Here is a 20,371-nt window from a genome sequence, read left to right on the forward strand (position 1 = left end):
GTACCTTTCATCCAGAAGAATCCCAAATGCTTTGCAGCCCACAGAGAAAGATTATCTCGCCCACTATCAGAACTCAGCTTGGTCTAAGCTCAATGGTGTCACTTTTACACTAGAGATCACACAGCAATCAAGGGGAATGTTTTTAAAGCTTGTATTACTCATGATTAGTACCTTGGACCAGCCACTTAATTCTTTTGGAAAGACCCCAGAACTGCAATACTCTCCTGTCTCCATGGCAGAAGGGGAAGCCAGCAGATGGATGGAAGAAAGATCACTGTGTGATTGGCATGGTAGAAATATGAACTCAGGCTAGGGCTGTTTACCAGCAAGACTTCCCCAGCACAAAGTACTGACAAGAGTTGGTGCCTCATCTATGTACTTAGGTCCCCTTCTCCACCAGAAATATCGTCTCCCTCTAAATGCCAAGCTGCATTCTTCACAATTTTCTTTTCCTTGTCACTAGTTATTGTGCTGAATTCATGCCTGAATGCACAGCTCTACATCTAAATACACTTATGAAACAGAAACTTGCCTTTCTTTTCAAAGATATTCTTTAATCAAGGTGACAGGTGGGGAAAATCAGTTATGTGACCAAAAAAAAAGTAGTGTTTTGGGAACCTAACACACAAAAGAAATAATATAAGTGACAGCTGAGATATTTCCTTGGCGCTGGCGGAAGCTAATACTGCTTCCAGTGAAAAAGCAATGTTCCTGAATGGAAAAACTGCATTCAGAATACAATTTGCTAAGTATGTATGCACAGGTTGCTAAATGAGAGATCTTAAGGAGATTATTTGCCTATACATAGACTGTTTTCTTTGTTTCATATGGCTTGCTATTTCTGTAATTGGTAATAGCCCTGGAACAGATTTTGGTAAACTGTCAGAGAAGCACTTGAAAGCAGTTCTATTTCTTTTATTAAAAGCCTATGTATATAGAAGTGAAGACAAAACTTTCCTCTTCCAGACACATCTTGTCTCAATCAAAGACTGCAGGAGACATGAATGAGGTTATCACAACTCAAAAGTGGTACTTCAAGGCAGACTGCACAATGGTGTAAGTCTGTGAAGCTCTTCCTGCTCCGGCTTCCCAACCCTCCCCAAGCAATCCAGCATGGTAATCCACAGCACTGATTACCAGCTCACTCCAAATGAGGTTTTAAAATTAACTAATAAAGCAAAAGTAGTTTTATTGAATTTAGTTTTTCAGAAATTTCTAACTTTAAACATAACACTGGCAAGATAATACACTGATCTGTTTTCCAAACACCTAACTCAGCTGCTTGGCCTTATATACTTGTATACCATTATGGCAACAGTGTACTTTGATGTGGGATGTAGAATGAAACAGCAGTGGATGTGCTCTCAACATGATGCCATCTGATCTAGTCACAGACACACAGACATCTATCATAGGATCAATATTGCTTCCAATAGGTAATGGGCATTCTGCCCTGACTCAGAGGGGAAATTCAAGTCTGAACTTTTCACAGAAACAGTCAAGCTGTAGATCAAGAGTTCAGCAAGGATTTCTGATTGACTGTTCGATGACTAGATCAGCTATAACCTAGACAAAAAAAAATCCACACCAGGTTTTATTCAGTAGTTGTGCACTTCATCTTTTCAGTTTGTAAAATCAAGCAGTAACACAGGATAGAAGAAAACATCTAGTCTGCTATACAAGCACAGGAACAGAGAATTTGGGCTTGGTATTTCACTCACTTCTAGTCAAAGCTGGCAGGTTGGATAGGACACTGCTTCTTTCACAAGCCAGCTAAAGAGGCCATTTGACCTCCTCATTCTGTGGCCTCACCTGGAGGCTACACCAGGTCTCAGCACCACCCACAGGGCACTTGTGCATCACTTCTCTGTGGATTCAAGTGCTGCATCAAAAGCCAGAGATCATGCACTCCTGCATGCCATATCTACACACAATTTACTCATTCTCTCCAGCACAGCATGCTGCATGCCGGCTTTTTGTCCCATTTACCTCTCATCTAGTCATTCCATTCTCCTAAAATTTCACATCCAGGAAACTCAGATCAAATAAACCTAAAAGTCAAACTAAACTATGGGTCTCAGATTAAGTTTTTCTGTTATGTCTCTCTTTTAATAGCTCACATCTACTCAGGCTATTTAGCTTTTGCAAGCTAGAGAACATGCTGCCTTCTGTGCAATATTTAGATGGCCACCAGTTAGCACCATTCTGTGTCAGCTTTCCAGCACAGATATAGTGGGATTTGGCTGGATTCCAAGCAACCCTTATAAAAACACCACCAGCAACATTAACATGTTATTTGTGAAGAGCCTCAGTACTCCTGAGCTAGTTAAGATACGATGGTAAATATACAAAACATGCTGCAAGCGATTTTGTACCCAAGCCCAGAAATTAGAAACTTACTTCAATGCTGAAGTACCCTCTGTCCACGTAGTCCCCCAGGAAGAGGTACCGCGTGTTGGCAGGAGAACCTCCCACTTCAAACAGTTTCATCAAGTCAAAGAACTGACCATGGATGTCTCCACAAACTAGAACAGAAGAGGAGCAATATTTAGATTCACCACGCAAAAATCATCTTAGGAACACACAATCCAAAGTCACTGTGTTGCAAGACATGTTATGACATTTTTGTGCATCATTCACTAGTTAAATAGTTTAACAGTCTGCACCTTCAGGGGAAGAGTTTGGCTCTGCTCTTTTGTGAAACTTCAAACTCCCTGGTGGGTGATTTCAAGCATCTGCAGGAAGGCAGGCAATGCTTTTGGAGAACCCCGTGGATGCCTAAGAGTGCTGTGTCAAAACCTGCTTTGTCTCTTCTACTCAAAAGAGAACTTCCCCCACACACACCCCTTTTAGGGTCAAGCCCAGAGTTTTTATGGCAATTATCCTTAACCAAGGTGATGGTAATAGCCCTGACTGGTATGTTTAAACTGGCCCTTCAGTGACCTAAAAAAAAAACCAACCAACAAAAAAAATCTGATTTTCACACTCTAAGGGTGATTTTGAAGTAACTGAAGAAAACCAAGGGTCCAAGATAGGCCTTATTGTGCAGCAGCAGCCCATCTTAAGTAAAATTCAGATGCTCTCTTTCAGGTGATGCCCTTGTTCCACTGCAGATAAGCAAACCTCACATTTGTCAACGTGCCTTGGAGAAGCTGAAGTCACAACTTCATATAGATACAAAAGGACTATATAGAACAGCTGCAACACCAAATCCAACAAACTCACAGAGCAAAGTGTTCATATGCTACTGTCTTTCATCTCAGCCAAGTTCACATTATAGTTTTATACTTGTATCACTTTTCCCTTAACGTATACACTAAGATCCATATACTGTCATTCCATCAAGAAAAACTAAATACAAAAGCCAGAAAGAACCCCATCCAAACCAAACCAACCACCCACCCACTCTGGGTACAGAAAAAACCCACTGATATCTCAGTCACTGCTTTCATGAATATTTATGTGAAATTGGTGACAATTCATGATTCCTGGCTAGCTGACCATTCTTCTGTGATAGTAACATGATATTTTCCCCATAAAATAGCACATTTTATCTTATCACCACTGTGATACACTGTATAATCTTTTAACCAGCTGATTCCCCACTGTGAGTTTTAGATGACAACTTTCATACTAAAAGCCATCAACAATTACAATTTCAACCTAAGAATAATATCTGCCATTAATTATGCAAAATAAATACCATTTAAATCCCCAAGTGGTATAACAACACCGTTTTCTAAAAAAAAAAATGTTTGTACCCCAAAGGAAAGTTTTTGGTAACATCTTTATTTGAACACATTAATCTACCAAACCAATACACATTTCTTGACTGTACTCCTCTGCATGGACACTGTGGGAAGATTAAAAACACGTGTCACAATTTGATGGCCAGGCAATCTGCTCTCCTAACTTGCAGCAGAAAAGCTTTTAGTTACATAACTGTACAGTTCTACCAATTATCGCCCGCCCCCATTTGCTCCAACTGCAAAAACCTGAAGTTGAACAAGACTTACAGATTTTAAAATGGATTTAACTTTTTTAGTTTCACTTAAAGCACAAAGAAACTAGACTTTTTTTTCTCTTTTGGTATGCAATGTGAACAGGTAAATACACTGGACCCATTACAGAAAAAACAGTAAGGTTAGAAAGCTTTCTGCAAGGAGCTGCATGTTCCTGAATATGTCACAAGTCAGAAAAGCAGTGTGCAAATCAGTGAACAGGACAGAAATAAAAAGTGCAAAGTTCTGCAATCCCACAAGTTGCAAAAGTCTGAATTGGTCTTGAAAATGGGTATTTGATAGATATTCTAGGCATTTTGCACAGAGCAGCCTACTTCTTTTATACTTAGCAATAGATGCTGAAATGTATCCAGGAAAAACAAAACCAACCCCCCCCCCCCCAAAGATGGAAAGCTGAAAAGTCCAGCACCCAAAGCTAACCTTGTCAATTGAAGTAGTTTCAAAAGAGAAGCTTAAAATCAGCAGGTAAATGCAGAGAGGAAGATGTTCAAAATAAGAGTTAGTATTGAGGTTTAATTTATTATGGCTAATTCCCAGAGTATCTACTGGAAAACTACAATGTTACATACAGTTAATCCAATTAGCATTTTGTATGGAATAGGATGGAATAGCTTGCAGACTTTACTTTCCAGTTTGCATGTATAAGCTTGAAATGTCCTTGTAATGTAAAACCCATATACTCATATTCTGATGAACAGCCTGATTTACAAATGAATTAAAGGTGCAATTTTGCATGCATGCACTACTATTCTCTATTTATCTTTTGAAAAGAACTGCAACTGCTTCTAAAGCTATAGTTCTGCCTTTTCCAACTTCCTTTTCCAACTCTAAATTCCTGTGAACCTCAGATCTGGAAGATTTCCCAGGCAGTTGTATCAATGCTTTATCTTTCATTAGGTGGGGGCAAAAGAGATCCAGCATTATATTTCCATTCATGAAGGCAGAAACATCCACCAGCCAATAACTCTCGCATAGTCTTCATGTCATGTTGCAGCTTCATATCACTAAGAAAGAACTTGCAGCGCTTTCCCAAGAGCCCACAGGACAGGTTCCATATCCACTCTACACTGCTGAGTCCACCACATTTGTCCTTCTTGTTACAAGAAAAAAATAATTAAAAGCACACTACTTATTATATATTCAGGTTTACTCTCTTGCAAGTATTAGCATCTGTTGCTTCTGTTAATTTTGCCAGACACCTCCTGTTTTGTTACACCTGCGCAGACCCTGTTTTGGTACTGGAGCTCTTACTGTTAAACAACTCATGCAAAGAGGTATGAACATTCTTTCATCAACTAATAACAAAAAAATCCCCAGCAAAGTAAAGCAGGTAATTCAATTTTTAATGAAGATCTCCAGGATCAATGCACTTATGGATTTAAACTATGAACACAGGGAACATAAAGCATGATTTCTATGTGTGCAGGATTAACATTAAAAGCAGCTGTATTCATATTTAAAAAAATCAAATCCAGATACTTTCCAATATCAATGATTTCACGAAAGTGCCATCAAGTCATGGCCTTTGTACACTCATTAATTTATAATAACAAACTAATCTGACAGCAATTTTTCTTCTCCCCGAAGAAGACAGCACTGCTTAATTTACCCAGTGCTCTTCAACTTCCTTTGCATTCTAAAATTGCCAGCTGGAGAACAACAAAACTTTTCAACTCACTATTTCCAGGGTCAGTTCAGGCATCAAATTTGTTGCTTAAGAATTTGTCTACTTGAGTCTGTCAACATCCTACCTAAACTCTCAGGACAGCAAGCTCCAGAACTGTACAACACACTAGAAATGTTTTAAATGTAAAGAAATTTTGAAGTTATTTGAAACTGATGTCCTGATCTCAAAAAAAATTAATTGCTGGTACAATCAGAAAATTGGAGAAACGCTAGTTGTGGACTCCTTAGAAATTTATCTCTGTTGAGGAAGTTTTCAAGGAAGACATGGCCCCTTGACAAGATTCAAGTTCATAGGACTGCCCTTGCAATTCTTGAGAAATCGTGTTTCTGAGCAGCTTTTTCTACTTGTTATGACGAATATTTTGATCCAATACACAACCTTTACCTATAGCAACCAATTTTTTCCAATCTAACTGTCTATAAAATACTATTTTAGTATAAAAATAGAAATTGGACAAGGGGAGACACAGGAGAAATGTTTTTGTCATCCTAATACAAATTAAATTATGTTTCTGTTGGCTTCACCGTGAGGATTTCTCTTCAATTTACGTCAAAGGAACAAGCAATACTGAAACAGGAACAACTGATTTCAAGTGGTACTAGCAGTGAAGGAAATTTGAAGCTGAGCAGTGCATTTGCCAGTTTATTTATAGATGACAAAGTGGTATAACAGTGATTTAGAGTGCAATGTCTAGTAGCACAAATAAAAAGTCTGTGACTGCTCTTCACATACCTTTCTTCTGACAACTAAATGGTCTTCACTGTGTACAAACTCAGTCCAAAGGTTATTCTATATGGTTTCCCACTCCAAATGGACATTAAGAACAAAATTTATATTCACACTAGATTACACACCATCAACTCAAAAACTTTCTATTTAGAACAGTTTGGATATGCTGCACATATTTTCTCATTTATCAGGTATATGCTTAATTGGTGTAATATAATAGGCTGACAGTAAAATACAGTTACTGCTTCAAGTGAATTTTCATTCCATGTATCTCAAGGTTATATTCCCATGTTCAAATGCCATCAAGTATTAGGAGCAGGTATGTAACACTGTCACCAGCTCCGGATGCAACATTTGCAAACTCATACATGTACGACAATTAACAACAATCTAGCAAAGATATCTTTTAAACGACTGTGTAGGGAATAACATCCACCACTTGATCTTTACATTCACTGAGCTGGAGATGTTTTTGCACTGAGTTCCAAGAGACTGTGCTTGAGCAAAGCAGCACACAATACTAAAAAACCCAAGGGAGGAAAACACCCTATTGAGTTACACTGTAGAACGCAGACTGCAAATCCCAAAGGAGGTTGCTTTGTACAATGTTTTGGAAGCATTTAGCTGCTTACCATTCCATTAGTGAGCACATGCTTCCAAGAGCTTACTGCTTTGCAAAGACACCTGGTACTTACAAAGCCTTACTGACAAAGAAACGATTGCACCATGTAAACCTGCACGTGTCTGAGCAGACTTGGTCACTTGTACAGATCTACAGTAAGATGGTAAAGAGGCTGCGTGTCCAATGAGAAGTATGCCCTAAATATTTCTCCAGGCAAGTAGTTTGAAGGGTTGGAAAGTTAAAAAGGCTAAGTGAAGAAGCCAAGTGGGAAGGAGTACTTACAGTGGACACACAAAGACAAAGCAAAATCAACTAAACCAACTTCTGTAGATCAGTTATCAAAGACTGGGCTTCTTCAGAAAACTCATAAACATGAGGGAAAACAACTACAAGAGCTACATGCATTAAATTCTCATGCGCTTCAAGAACAACCACTGCATTGTTTTTGAAGGGTTCAACTATTAACCAGAAGGCTCTGATTTTCCTCAAAATTTAATAACGAAGTCACATATAAGGGTCACATGTCTTCAATTACACAACCTTACAGCTTGAATGAGGTTTGTGTGCAAGTGTGTATCTGAGGAATATTATATATTGCCATAGCAATATGAAATGTTCAGAATGCCACAGAGTTTCATTCCATTTGTTTTTAATCACTAAAGAAAGAGCAATTTTCTTCCTTATTTTCTGGAGAACAACAAGGAAGAAGTACAAAATAAAAGAAGAAACTCCAGAAATTTTTATTTACATCTGCTCACTAAAGACACAAAGTTTGTGGTTAAGTTACATACATTGTTTCACTGCCATGCAATTCTGTTCCTGTTTGTGAGCTGTTTAAAGAACTTACAGTTTTATTACTGACTGAAATTAAGGTCAGAATCATGTAGACAGCTCACTAAGTAACTCTTCCAAAGAAATCAAGTACAAGACTCAACATAATGGGCTTTAATAAAAATGTTTGTTATACTAAGTCTATTGAACAACACAGCTCTATTTCCAAAAGAAGCATGATCTCATTCATATTCATATCTGGTTATCTAACGTGATTATAATAGGCTTTCATCTATCTTTTCCCTTCAATCACTGCATGCAAATTGATGAGTTTATACTACCAGAGCGAACTGGCATTAACAAAAAAGTACAATTACGTATTTTCATAAAGAGGCCTGGTTAACCAAAGATAAATCCAGAAACCATTGACCATACAGGTGCAGCAAAGGAAACCACAAATGAAGCATCAAAGCCACATTTGCCAATGTTATTTGACTGATAACTTTCCTTCTTTGCATAGAGGAAAAAAAAGGCAAGGAGCATCTTGGGAAAAATCTGTTTTCTGTGCAACACATGAGGACACTATACTGCATTCTGCTCTGCCAACACTTGCAACTCCAGTGTCTGTAAAGATCACCCACGCTCACTCCTTCTAATAGGTTCTCCCACCACCCCCTGAGGGCTAGAACAAATTAATGACACTTTATTTGAAGAGGCAGAGTGAAAAAGAGTAGAGAAGGGAAAACATCACATCAGAAAAGACCTTTAGGACAACAGTCGTTAATATGCTCTGATGGAGGAAGCAAAAAAAACCCCAAACCCTAACCCATGAAGAAGCAGAAGCCCTTCAAAATGTTAAGCCTAGAAAAATGTCTTCAGCACAAAGATTTTCAAAATAGCTCTACATTTTAATTTTCATATCACAATATTATTTGCAGTGTCTCAAAACAAAATAAAAACCAGATACATAGACTTCACAGGCAGAGGTGTGCCTTTGTGTATACAGGAAATAGCAGAAACAAGTCTCAGGAAACAGGCTCTACCAAGTGCCGTAAAATCTACACTGGCAGAGAAAAATCCTTCTCTCCATGCCCCTACTCCACCTGAATTTCTCAGAAGAGTAAGTTGGTATCACTTGTTGGCAATGAGGTACCAAATGAAAATTTTAAATTCCAGATCAAAGCCACTTAATGGAGTGGTAGTAGAAAAGGGATGGTGATCTAGTGAATATTTTACAGATCTTTTTTTCCAAGATCAACATAGGTAGGTGCTTTCACCACATATACAAGATGCTGAATTAGGTCACAAAGGGATGTGACAGGACTAAATCAGCATTCATTCCCATATCCACCAAAGAAACAACCGGCTCTTCCCCTGCAATTCCTCCCAAGGTCAGCACTGCCCCTGAGGATCCTCCTTAGCAAATATAAAAGCAAGTATACTGTCATTATCTCCTGTTAATGCACCCTTAAAATCAGGGAGCAATGCATATTCCACAAATAACCCCATCAGAAGGATTACTTGTGAGGAAAGTGTTTCATTGGTGTTTGGGTCAGGATTTCCAGCTCATATCCTGAGATCAATATTATTTTTAGCAATAGGAAAATTCTCTTATCCTCAGTTTTACAGATGTGAAAAACAAAGGCCCAAGGAATTTTAACAGTTTATAAGGTCACAGCTTCAGTCAGCAGGGATAGCCTGAGAGGGAGCAATGCATCCTTATATTGCTGCATCCAATTCAATGCACCAGAAGCAGACAGCCCTTTCAAGGAGGAAGGAAGATCGTGCAAAAGAAGCACGCACAGCCCAGCATTAAACACAATGTTCCAAATGAAAATTAGGGAAGCTGAAACAAGGCAAAATGAGAAAAGGACTTTTGAAGAGGAGAATCTCAAATAAGAGGATAATTTTTTTTTTTGCTGATGATTTAATTCAACTCTTAGGAACAGGTTTCTCTACAAACAGTATTTCTCTCAGCAGCACTAATGCCAACCCCAGTAAAGCTAAAACACAGGCACTAGTATTACATGGATGCAGTGTGAGTTGCATAAAGTCCAAAGAAAGCCTCAGTTATTTACAGAGCCATGATGGATAGTACAGAATTTTAGAGCAGTATTACCATCACAGACTGCAATCCAATCACCTTCCAAGCACCCAGCAACGTACAAGATTTTACAGGCAGTGTGTCAAGCTTCAGTATATGAATGCCTAGTATCTAAAAACCCAACCACAAAATCTTCATGTTGGCTGGTAACAAAAGTTTTCCATTTTCACCTGGGGATAACATTTGCGGTCACAGTTTCCTCATTCTGTGCCATCACAGCCCTACTTGACGTTTCATCCCACCCCCACAAAGTGTTTTAATAAGAATCAGAAGCAATACTATTACAAAGAGCATCCTCCTTGCTTCAGTGCAACAATTTGTCTTATCAGTAGAAAACAAACATTTGCCCACCACAAAAAACTGCATTTGTTACCTTTTTATCTGCAGCACTCTGTACATCCCAGACACAGAAGGGAAAATGAAAATAAGATTTCTCAAATTCCAGCGCTCTTAATTAGCAATCAGCATCAACACGGATACTTGTACTCCTGAGTTGGAAGAGCCAGCACAATTAGCCTTAAGAAATTCAGTGAAGTGCAGCATTTGGGCTACATTCAGAGCCATGAATGAAAAGAACCAGCAGCAAAGACCTACTGAGCTTTTAGTGTCAGTTTTTGCACCCATCTTAGTGGGCTTGAGCCATCACTGTAATCCAGCCTCTCTGTACTATGGGTGTTCATGTGATAGTAAATGGGTATAATGTAAAGAAAAGCAAGAAATGTGCAAGATTCTCCAATTCTAGTTTAAGACATAGAAAATGACTTTGGTTATGTAATATAGATTCTAATTTCACAAAGTCTTATGCAAATCTAATTCTGGTGAACAATGCTTAAGCTCTGAGGAAAGTGCTTTCAAGAGAAAGCTCTCCAAAGTAATTTTTTGTCCTGGTAAAAGCTCACAGGATAATTAGTTAGGAGAGTGAGTGCAAGGAGGAGTTGACCACACTGGTTTCCCATTGATGAAAACAAACATGATCTTGAGTAGATGGTTCAATCCATATGCTAATCTTAAATCAACATGAATCAGAAAGGCTGGTGTTTAAAGGCACCTTTAAGAATACCTAGTTCTAGAAACAAACTGCTATCACTTAATGTTCCTTATGAAAATAAACACAAAAGTCATGCTGATGAACTGAATAGCCTTAATTATGTTTTTTTGTATAACCTTGTTATTAGGCAGAGTGCAAGCAAGTGAAAAAGGACTAAGGGCAGCACTAAGGGGTGTCAGTCAGGCAGATTTGAGCTAGCTCTTGCTCTGTGCTCCTCAAGCAAGTTAACCAGTCCCTCACACTATATTAAGAATTGTTCTCCTAATGTCTGGCTAGAGAGGGGGAAAAACTCAAGAAGTCAAAAGAGGGGAGTGACAGGAAAGATGTATTATTTTAGCAGACAGCCACCAACCACATCACATGCAGTAAGTTGCTCTGAGGGATAAGAGAGTACTGCTGTTCAGAAATAGAGGTAAGAAGAAAAGGCCAGCAGAGTATCAGGTGAAAAAAATGGAAGAAAAATTCTGTTACACTGAATTGGCATTTATGCCACTCTTCTGGTCTGCAATCTACCAGTAACCTCAAATCTAACATCCTTTCAGGCTCCTAATGTAGAGTTAGTAAATATATTTTTATGATTACAGACAAGACATCATTCCAAAGGGAGATAAGTAAGTGTTTAAAATGCTGCCTAGCAGTCAAAAGATTTCATTGACATTTGATAAGTGAATTAAGTGTACATGAATTCAGTATCTCCAACCCAGGATCTCCACACCTTACACTTTGCACTTGCAGGATAAAGGACTCTTCTGCTTGAATGAACCCCAGTCAAACAGATAACACAATTATACGTAACACAATCCATCAGAGCACACAGCAAAATAATGCTTGAATGGGGCAGTAAGAGACGAGCATTTTCCTGCTCCCATTCCACACAAGTTGGGTATTGCTGAATTTTTAACACAACACCATGCTCACACAGATTGAAGATGTTAAGCCCTTATTTCAGAACTTTCCTCTTTAACTCTACTGCTCCCTAGAATGACTCACTTTTCAGAAAGAACATTGTCTGCTTTTGGCTAAGATTCAATACATTATCAGCTTAAATCATAACAGAAAATGTTCTTTCCAACTATAATACACTACAATACTAACCCCCAAACCAGCCTTAGATTAGTTTACTTTTGTCCTGAAAAAAGAAAAAAATCCTTTTCATGATATTAAAAGAATTGCATTTCTCTTCCTCTTCTCTCTTTAGCATGTGTTTCCTGCAGCTTTAAATTCAGCTCCCAGCTGTAAGAAACAAGAACGAAAACATTCCTGGTGAAAGATGATTTGACAAAAGCCATCAGCTGGAAATGCTCACAGTAAAAGTATCTTTTTACTTTAAATTCTTCATCTAGCATGTTATTAATCCATTGGTGATTCCTCACAAGCACTAAATTTCAGAGAGAAATGCCACTTTTCACCACCTCTTACAGGCTGTGAGGTTCCATCCCTGTGAGGGCTGGTGACAAGCTGACCACTGCAGAATGTGCTTCTGTTCAACAAAGCAGAGTCAAGCAAAAACCCAAGGAAGTGCTCAAAACCACAGACCCTTATCAAGGCAACTCCAGGAGTCTCTCTCTGACCAAAGTCCTTCACTAGAACAATGAAATCATCAACCAAAATCGTGAAACATCACAGGAAGCTGAGCATCCACTAAAACAAAAGTTACTATTACAAAAAAAACAAACTCAAAACCCAAACGCCAAATGAAGAGGGTGAACTTCCCCACACAGTCAAGGCAAATGCAGTAAACCCAGCAGCGTTACTAATTTTCTTGCAACAAAATTGCCATCACTGGTTAATGAAACAGCCAACACACAAGATGCCATTGTGTTTTTAAGCAATTGAGTCTCCATCTACCCTGGATTTATAAGGCTGTATAGGTCACTTGATACTTACAGATGCTTAAGTTTTACACTGTTGCTTACTACCATCCACATATTGTCAGACAAAAAGTTTGGACTCCAGCACCTTGAAAGAAATGGTAACTTGTAATTCAATAGTCCTTTGCTACAAGGAGTGGGTCCACTACAATTTCCTGTTCATTCATTTCTTTATTGATGTCTAATTCCCTTTGTTTTCTATAATGAGTAGCTTAATGAACTGTCTTTTTTACAGGAGAATAGTGAACCTGGTATCTTCTACACTGATGGCATTTATATTATTTTTATGCATATTTCTAGATATTCTATTCCTTGCTTGCTAACAGGCAAGAGACTTTATTCTCAAGAATATGCTGCCTTGATCTAATGAAACAAAATCCATTGCTCTCATTACACATTCCTTTATGAAACAATTGCTGCTGCTGCTGCTGCTTCTCCCTTGTAAGGGTTTGCACAACTGATTGGTCAAATTTGACTCTCAACAGTCCAACAATTTTAGGAAAACAGTTCCTTTGTGGATTTGATACTGTCAAGTGAAAAATGTGTACTAAGAAAAAAATATGCTATTTGCACTTCATGGACTTTCCAGGCTGCTTGCTTCTCTTTTGGACTGCAATAAACTGGTTATTTGAAGTGACCTAGAGGCAGAAACCTTTCAGGCACATAAAAACAATAAAATTCTAATGTATTCATATGTTTGTTGGAGCTTGCCTGTGCTTCACTGAAACTGTAGATATTGCTTGGCAGTCTCTCTTTAGCCTCCTGTATCTGGATAAGTAATAAAATATTAAAAAAAACCCCAACCTGCTGGATCATAAACCTGCATTTATTGTATCTGAATGTTTTCATGTACTCTAGAAGTTTTATAACCTATATATTCATTGAAAAGTTCATATATACGCATAGTTTTTGTATCTATATTTCAAATTGGAATATTTACTACTAAACTTGGTAAAGAAAATTCAATAAAGACCTTCAAGAGTCTACTATAAATAGACTGCTGGAAAGCTGAAAAGCATGTGACCGAAGAAAAAAGAAGCAGCAAAATCAACAGAAGCTTCTTATAAAAAAAGGAAGACATATCACTGTGACAAAAAAAATATGAGTCAGTGCAGACAGGTCCTTATCTTCAGAAAACACACAAGTACAGCAATCAGGTTTCAGATGATCATCATCCACAAAAAAAGATAATTGTGTGTGTGTCTTTTTGGTGACCAAGCAAAGCAGGGATATCTATGGATCACAGGAAACAGAGCTGATGAAGGTGCTATGAAATAACACAAGTAGAAAAGAACAGGCTTTCAACCTATTTTTCTCCTTTTTTCATGCTGTCTCGGACAACAGACAATTCTAAAATAAAAAAAAAAAAAAATTAGAAGTCCAACAACTAATTCCCTTACCTCATAAGAATGCATATACAGCTAGGAAATACTTGAGGTTTTCCACCAAAGAACAGATATATACACATGTGAGTCCTTGTTTAAGAACTATAAAAGTCTAAAAGACTATTTTAAGAATTAAAAATATGAAAAAAGTCATATTTGTTTATTTCGAATACTTGTCCAGCTTTGATTAACAGCTCACTGAAACTGGACCACATAGAAAAGACCTAAAACTCTGGAAATGTTTTGACAATTTTTCTTAGAGGACAGAGGATTAGAAACTTGCCATGGACAACATTACTTCCATCGAAGACTGACCAAGTACGTGCCTACAAGGGATCCCAGGATCTGGGCAGGGTCTGGAAGATCCTCCTTCAGTTCTGGAACTGTCTGAGCTGTCCCTTCCAAGCTGAGCAAGGAACAATTTCCAGTCCTAATCCTCAGGAGGAAAGGACTCAGAACTTTCTTTGAGCCCCTCTCACTGATCTACTTTTAGAAACAAGCAGCAGCAATAAGGGAACTGAAAGAACAAAGCCACATCAGACTTCTGCAGCCTAGCAAAGCTTCTGCAGCAGGCACAAATCTTGCAAGTCCAGAAAGCAGTTTTCTCCATTTTTTCCTTTTAAAATTGTTACAACAAAGTTCTACTCCAAGTATTCTTATCTCTGCTAAAAAATCCCAAACCAACAAAGCAAATAAAAAGCCCAACAACAAACAACAACAAAACCACAAAAAATCTATTGAATGCTATTTAAACTGGAGCAAGTTATCAGAAGTAGCATGGATAACAGTAAGGATCAGATGAGCTTTGTATTGGAGCAATGATTCTTAATATTCTCTGTACTCCCTGTCACATAGATCTCATTTACATACTAGTGTCTCAGAAAAAAAACACCTCCAGAAATACTTGCAAAAGAGAACAAAATAGCTAAAATAAACACTGCTTGTTTTCTTTGTGGGTTTGGTACTCAAAGTTAGTAAATATCATTGTCTTGCTTTGCTTTAACTATGCTGTGCTTTTGGGCACAGAGGATGATGTGAACGCTGAAAGTCTCACACCCTTGGAAAGGCATTAAAACATAGTGTCATTAAAAACTGGACTAACACTGTCATCTTTCTGTAGATCATTCATAATAATGATTTGTGGGATTATTTCACACCTGACTAGCCAAAATGCTAATCTGTATCGAGGTTCCATCTTTAACAAAGGTTTTTATTTGCCAGCTACAAGCACGGTATCCTGTTAAGTTCCTTTTCAAGTAAAAGGATAAAGACGCATCATCTAAGGTAATTTTTCAGTGGATTGCAGCACTGCTGTGGTTTTCAAGGCAGCCCTTGAACATGGATGCTCTAATGATCTAAGCTCATTAACCAGAAAGATATAATCATCATTACAGCAGGAAACAGAGTGCAACATTTAAAACTCAATTAGCGACAATGCAAGCAAGTGGTAGGTTGCAAAACCTGGCTTTTCTGTCAAATTAAAAATTTAATAGAAGAATCAGCACCTGCCTCTTTTGCTACTTTGGTGCTGGGCTATCAGGAGATATTTCTCTGTTGTAAACAGCAATAGTAAAAGTTTATTTGGTAACTTAAAAGGCCATTTCTATTCCTTGTACCTTCACTTTAGTTTTTCTAATTCTTATCTACTCTAATACTCATTATTGGCTGATGCAGTTTTTGAGCTGCTAACCAGCATGAAGTCATTTTGCTAGCATTTGTAAAAACAGAAAGCTATTTAATAGAAGAGTGTATGTTGGTTTTAAAATACATTAATTCACTAAACTTCTAGAAACAGAAAATTCACATTTTGAAATTGCTGATGGATACGTTCCTCAAACCAGAGAAATGGAGTGTTAAGAGAAGAAGAAAGCACAAGGTGTAAGATTAATAATTTCCAAGCTTCAGGAAGTCACTTTACCTGTTCTTCAAACTCCCTTCACAAAGTGATCATTCTACAAAAAAGAATGGTAATTTTCTGCATTCAGGAAGAAACAAAAAAGGCTGTATTTTTCTTCAAAGAGCATGAGCATCCTGAGCAAAATACATATTAAGTAACACAAGTAAAAACATTTGTTTCTGCTACCTGGTTAGGTAATCATTATAGAATAAAAAGGGTGCCTAAATATAAACAGAGGGAAAATATACTCATTTAATCACGGTTTAGCTGTCTTTTCTTGCCTGACAGTTTAGGAATGGAGACAGTGAGGGGTTCAGTGTGACAAATTAAGACTTTGTAAGACATTACCTAAAGAGAAGCACTAAGGAAAAAAATATGATCATGCAAATATATGTATAAACTTTTGAAATAAAGTATAGGCACAGTGTTAAAACTGTTCTTCTGAATACATCCTTTACAACTGTGATTTCCTACTTCAGCTTTGCTCTTCCCCTTGTGCTTCATTTCACCTTATTTTTCAATATGTCAGGACAAAGACAGCAGAGCTACAGCAGGAGAGAAGGAAGGGAGCAGTTTTCTTGGCCCCTGCTTGTCCTGACACTGGGACTGCATCAAAACCTGTGACACACAGAATTGATTCCCAGTCTCAGTGCTGGAACAAGTTCACACTTAACTGAAAGGCCAAGAATAAATGAACTACAGATGTGAAAAAAAAATAATTCCTGAATAGAATTTTGAAACAACAGCTGTCATCTAATAATCTACCACTGTATTTTATTTTTTAAATTATGTAAGCCAGAAAAAAACTGCCATTCTGAAAAGAATGAGTAAACAAAACCAGCATATATTCAAAGTCAGAATCAAGTTTCATGCTTAGTTCAAGGCATTTTTTACAGAAAATGGGTGCTCTGTAATCGTCAGTCTAATGCTACCCATGTATGTGAGTCACATACAGATTTTGCATCCCAGACAAAAATTCTCCCTCATTGCCGCTGTATTATTAGACAAATACTTATTTCATCAGAAAACAAAACAAAACAGAGAAGCATGCTGCTGTTTTCAGTGAAAACTATCAGAAAAAAAGGGTGAAAAATAGCATATGAGGCAATGAAGTTTAATACTCTCTCCAAGCCTTTACACTCTGCTAAGTCCTGTAATTTTTACAATTTATCTATCAAGAAAAGCTGCATCAGCTCAGACTCTGATTTGGTATGAATAAAGCATCTGTGTAAGAGTCAGCATCAAGGCCTCCTCATCATGAAGGCAGCATCCCCTCTTGCACTGGACTTACACTGCAGCACCACAGGTGACGTGTTCATGGTGGCACTGCAATGACTGGTGTGCAGCCAGGTGCTGCCTTGTGCTGCCAGGCTGAGCAAGGACCAGACTGGATAGCCAGTAGACTCAGGAACTGCTGGAAAACATCTGATGGCCTACAGCAGGTGGTATTCCTTTCCACAACTATCTACATCTCCTTTTTTCTTGTTAAAAGAAGAAAAATACTTATTCAGAAAGACTTTGTGCCATCAGTTAATCAATGCATAGTACTCACAATGCAAAATGGCTGTCAAACATTAGGTGGCTACTTTACAATAAAGTAAAGCAGTATCTGCTGGCTGCACTTGAAATTCATTTTTAAGGATTGTGAAGGGCAGTGTCAATATAATGCAGGGCTAAGGTACCGTGCTATGCTGAGGAGCCCCATTTACACTAGCCACTAAATTGAGCAGGTGTACAGCCTACAATACAATACAATCAGCCCTCACTTCAGAAACCCATGCAAATTATTTTTCCTCTCAATTCAGCTTTATTTGATTTTCCCATTCAAACCTAATTCTGTTTCTCTGCACCTCCGGGGAAAGCAGTTCCTGCTGTATTAGGTATAGAGAGGGTATGCCCGATGTTAATACTGCATGGGAATGCATCAGATAGACACAATATTAAAAAAGGATTTACAGGATTTCCAGTTGAAAATAAACAATATAAACCAGAAATTACTAAATCTAAACAAAACCTGTTTGCAAGATGCCTTGGCATGAACAAGAATTAACCAAGTACTACCTGTTTTTACAGCTAATTACCAACAAGTATCATTAGATCACTTCCTTCACCTCAGCTGTTCATCTCAAGGGTTTACCTTTGGCAGGGTGACAGCAAAAGGAAGCAAAAAAAAACCCCACTTACTCCAAGCCTAGAACCAACTTTTGCTCAGAAAGCTGAAGTCCACAGCTCAAAATACAATCTACTGTGTAGCACAAAAACTTTAGAACAATATTATTATTTAATTTAGACTAGTAAAAATTACAGTAGGTATGACTAAAACCCCCAGAAGGACCTGAGATACTGGAAGAAACATCATCTTATAGATTTGAAATAAAGGAAATGAAAGACCCATATAGCAAAACTTAACTTTCATAAAGTAAAGGTTTAACATCAGCAGCAGCAAAATCCACACAGGATTTAGCACTAACCAAGGTGAAAGTCACAAACTGAAGACAGACCAAGAGACTGTACAACTAAATTGAGAGTTCACAGGAGGTAACATGCTCTTCCTGCTCCAATCTCCTTTGTCCTGCCAGTGCCTCTCAGATGCTCTAATCCATGAATGGATCAAAGCTCTATTAGAGATTAACAGCAGCTGGCCAGCAGGAATAGGGAATCTCCCCAAAAACAATGTAAATTAGCCCACCTGAAGCTCTAAATTGCAATCAAACCAGTGCAGGTGTCCATGCTAAGATCTTTGGCCAATGACTCCTGGTTTCCCTGCAGCAGATCACTGCAACTGCAGGTAGGAAGAAAAAGGTTTCCAGGTGGGAGTTTTCACTCACAAGTGAGAAGTACACACTGAGGGAGGCCCCTGTCTCGAGTGGGTGGTGGTGTGGATGTTTTGGTTTTGCCTACCCACCCACTCACAAGTAGGGAATGCACACAAGTTAAAGCAAGCAGACTGCCAGCAAACAGACAAGCGCCAAACAAGCATGTAAGCAATGACTAGAGAGGAATCATTCCCCCCAGTCTTATGAAATACTATCCCAGTAACACCAGCCCTGTGCAAATCTGGACTGTGTTACTGAATGGTATGTCGCTCTGCACAGCTTATGTTGCTCTCCCACCAAAAAATCTCTTATCGCACACTCTAAGATGGAGAAGAATCCCATTAGCATTTCTATTAAAAGGGCTTTGAAACCAAACTCTGGAGTTAACAAGCATGAAACATCAACCACAAAACACATCTAAAAAGCTTTTGGTTTCCCAGGAGGGTTTTGGCTTTTTTTCCTTGCTACTTTCCTTAACAGCAAATCAAATAATAATAACAAATGGTTCTGATAATTAAATGCCTCCACATGTTACTGGAGGCGTTCATTTCATTGCACTTCCATAGAAGTAAAATAACTGTATGGTATGCTGCAGCAGAGTTTATTCTTCAAGAGTACTCCTCGTGTACTTCCTCAGGAAAGAAAATTATTAACTCACCAGATGCAACAGATACTGACATTTCTCCATTATCAGGATCAAGCCAAAACACAATGTAACACAAATTATTATATACTAACCTAAACTCCTACAGTAAAAAAAAAACCCAAGAGCTAAATAAAAAGATCTATTCCTCACATCATGATATTTCCTAACTAGAATATATCCCTAGAAGTGTAAAGGAATTTCAACAATATCTTTTTCACTTCAAAAACTTTACTCACATCTTCACATAATAACTTCTGCTTGGACTCATAAAAGGACTCAGTAGACTATGGTGGTTTTCCAAAACAAAAGCTAGAAGATTTCAAAAAAGTCACAAAAGACAGCATGTTGCCTAATGGCTCCTAATAGAGGACTAGTCAGGCTACTGTAAGAGACAAAAACAAACAAAAAAAAAACTAAGTACCACAGAAAACATTTCTTCTTCCATACTATTAGTGTAAAGGAAGTGCCCATGACTTTATGACACTGACAGTCATAGTAGGAGAAAAATAACTTTCAAGACAGAGCCTAAAAAAGTGCAATGACTTTGAAAACCTCATAAAACTAATAAACATGCTTCAAATATATCAGTATCCATCTTCTTACTACTCTTAATTTCTCATAATCACTGTTACTTAATAGTAAGCAATCTTATACTGGAATTTGTCCTCTATATTTTCCTTACTGAACTGACTTAACAGATCATATACCAGAACTGTAATTTACTTCATGGGTTGTAGAAAGCTTACTACCTTTCCACCTTTGACATCTTTGCA

General features: G+C 38.0%; 1 protein-coding gene across 1 annotated transcript in view; it reads right to left on the reverse strand.

The window, feature by feature from the left end:
* Window positions 1-20,371, reverse strand: part of PPP3CA (protein phosphatase 3 catalytic subunit alpha) — a 169,738-nt gene that overhangs the window by 48,319 nt on the left and 101,048 nt on the right. The window contains exon 3 of the mRNA XM_041424476.1: window positions 2,401-2,525. Within this exon, the coding sequence (XP_041280410.1) occupies window positions 2,401-2,525 (125 nt within the window). The remainder of the gene's footprint in view (window positions 1-2,400; window positions 2,526-20,371) is intronic.

Source organism: Onychostruthus taczanowskii, unplaced genomic scaffold (genome assembly GCF_017590055.1).
Source record: "Onychostruthus taczanowskii isolate IOZ18803 unplaced genomic scaffold, ASM1759005v1 scaffold82, whole genome shotgun sequence".
Lineage (NCBI taxonomy): Eukaryota > Metazoa > Chordata > Aves > Passeriformes > Passeridae > Onychostruthus > Onychostruthus taczanowskii.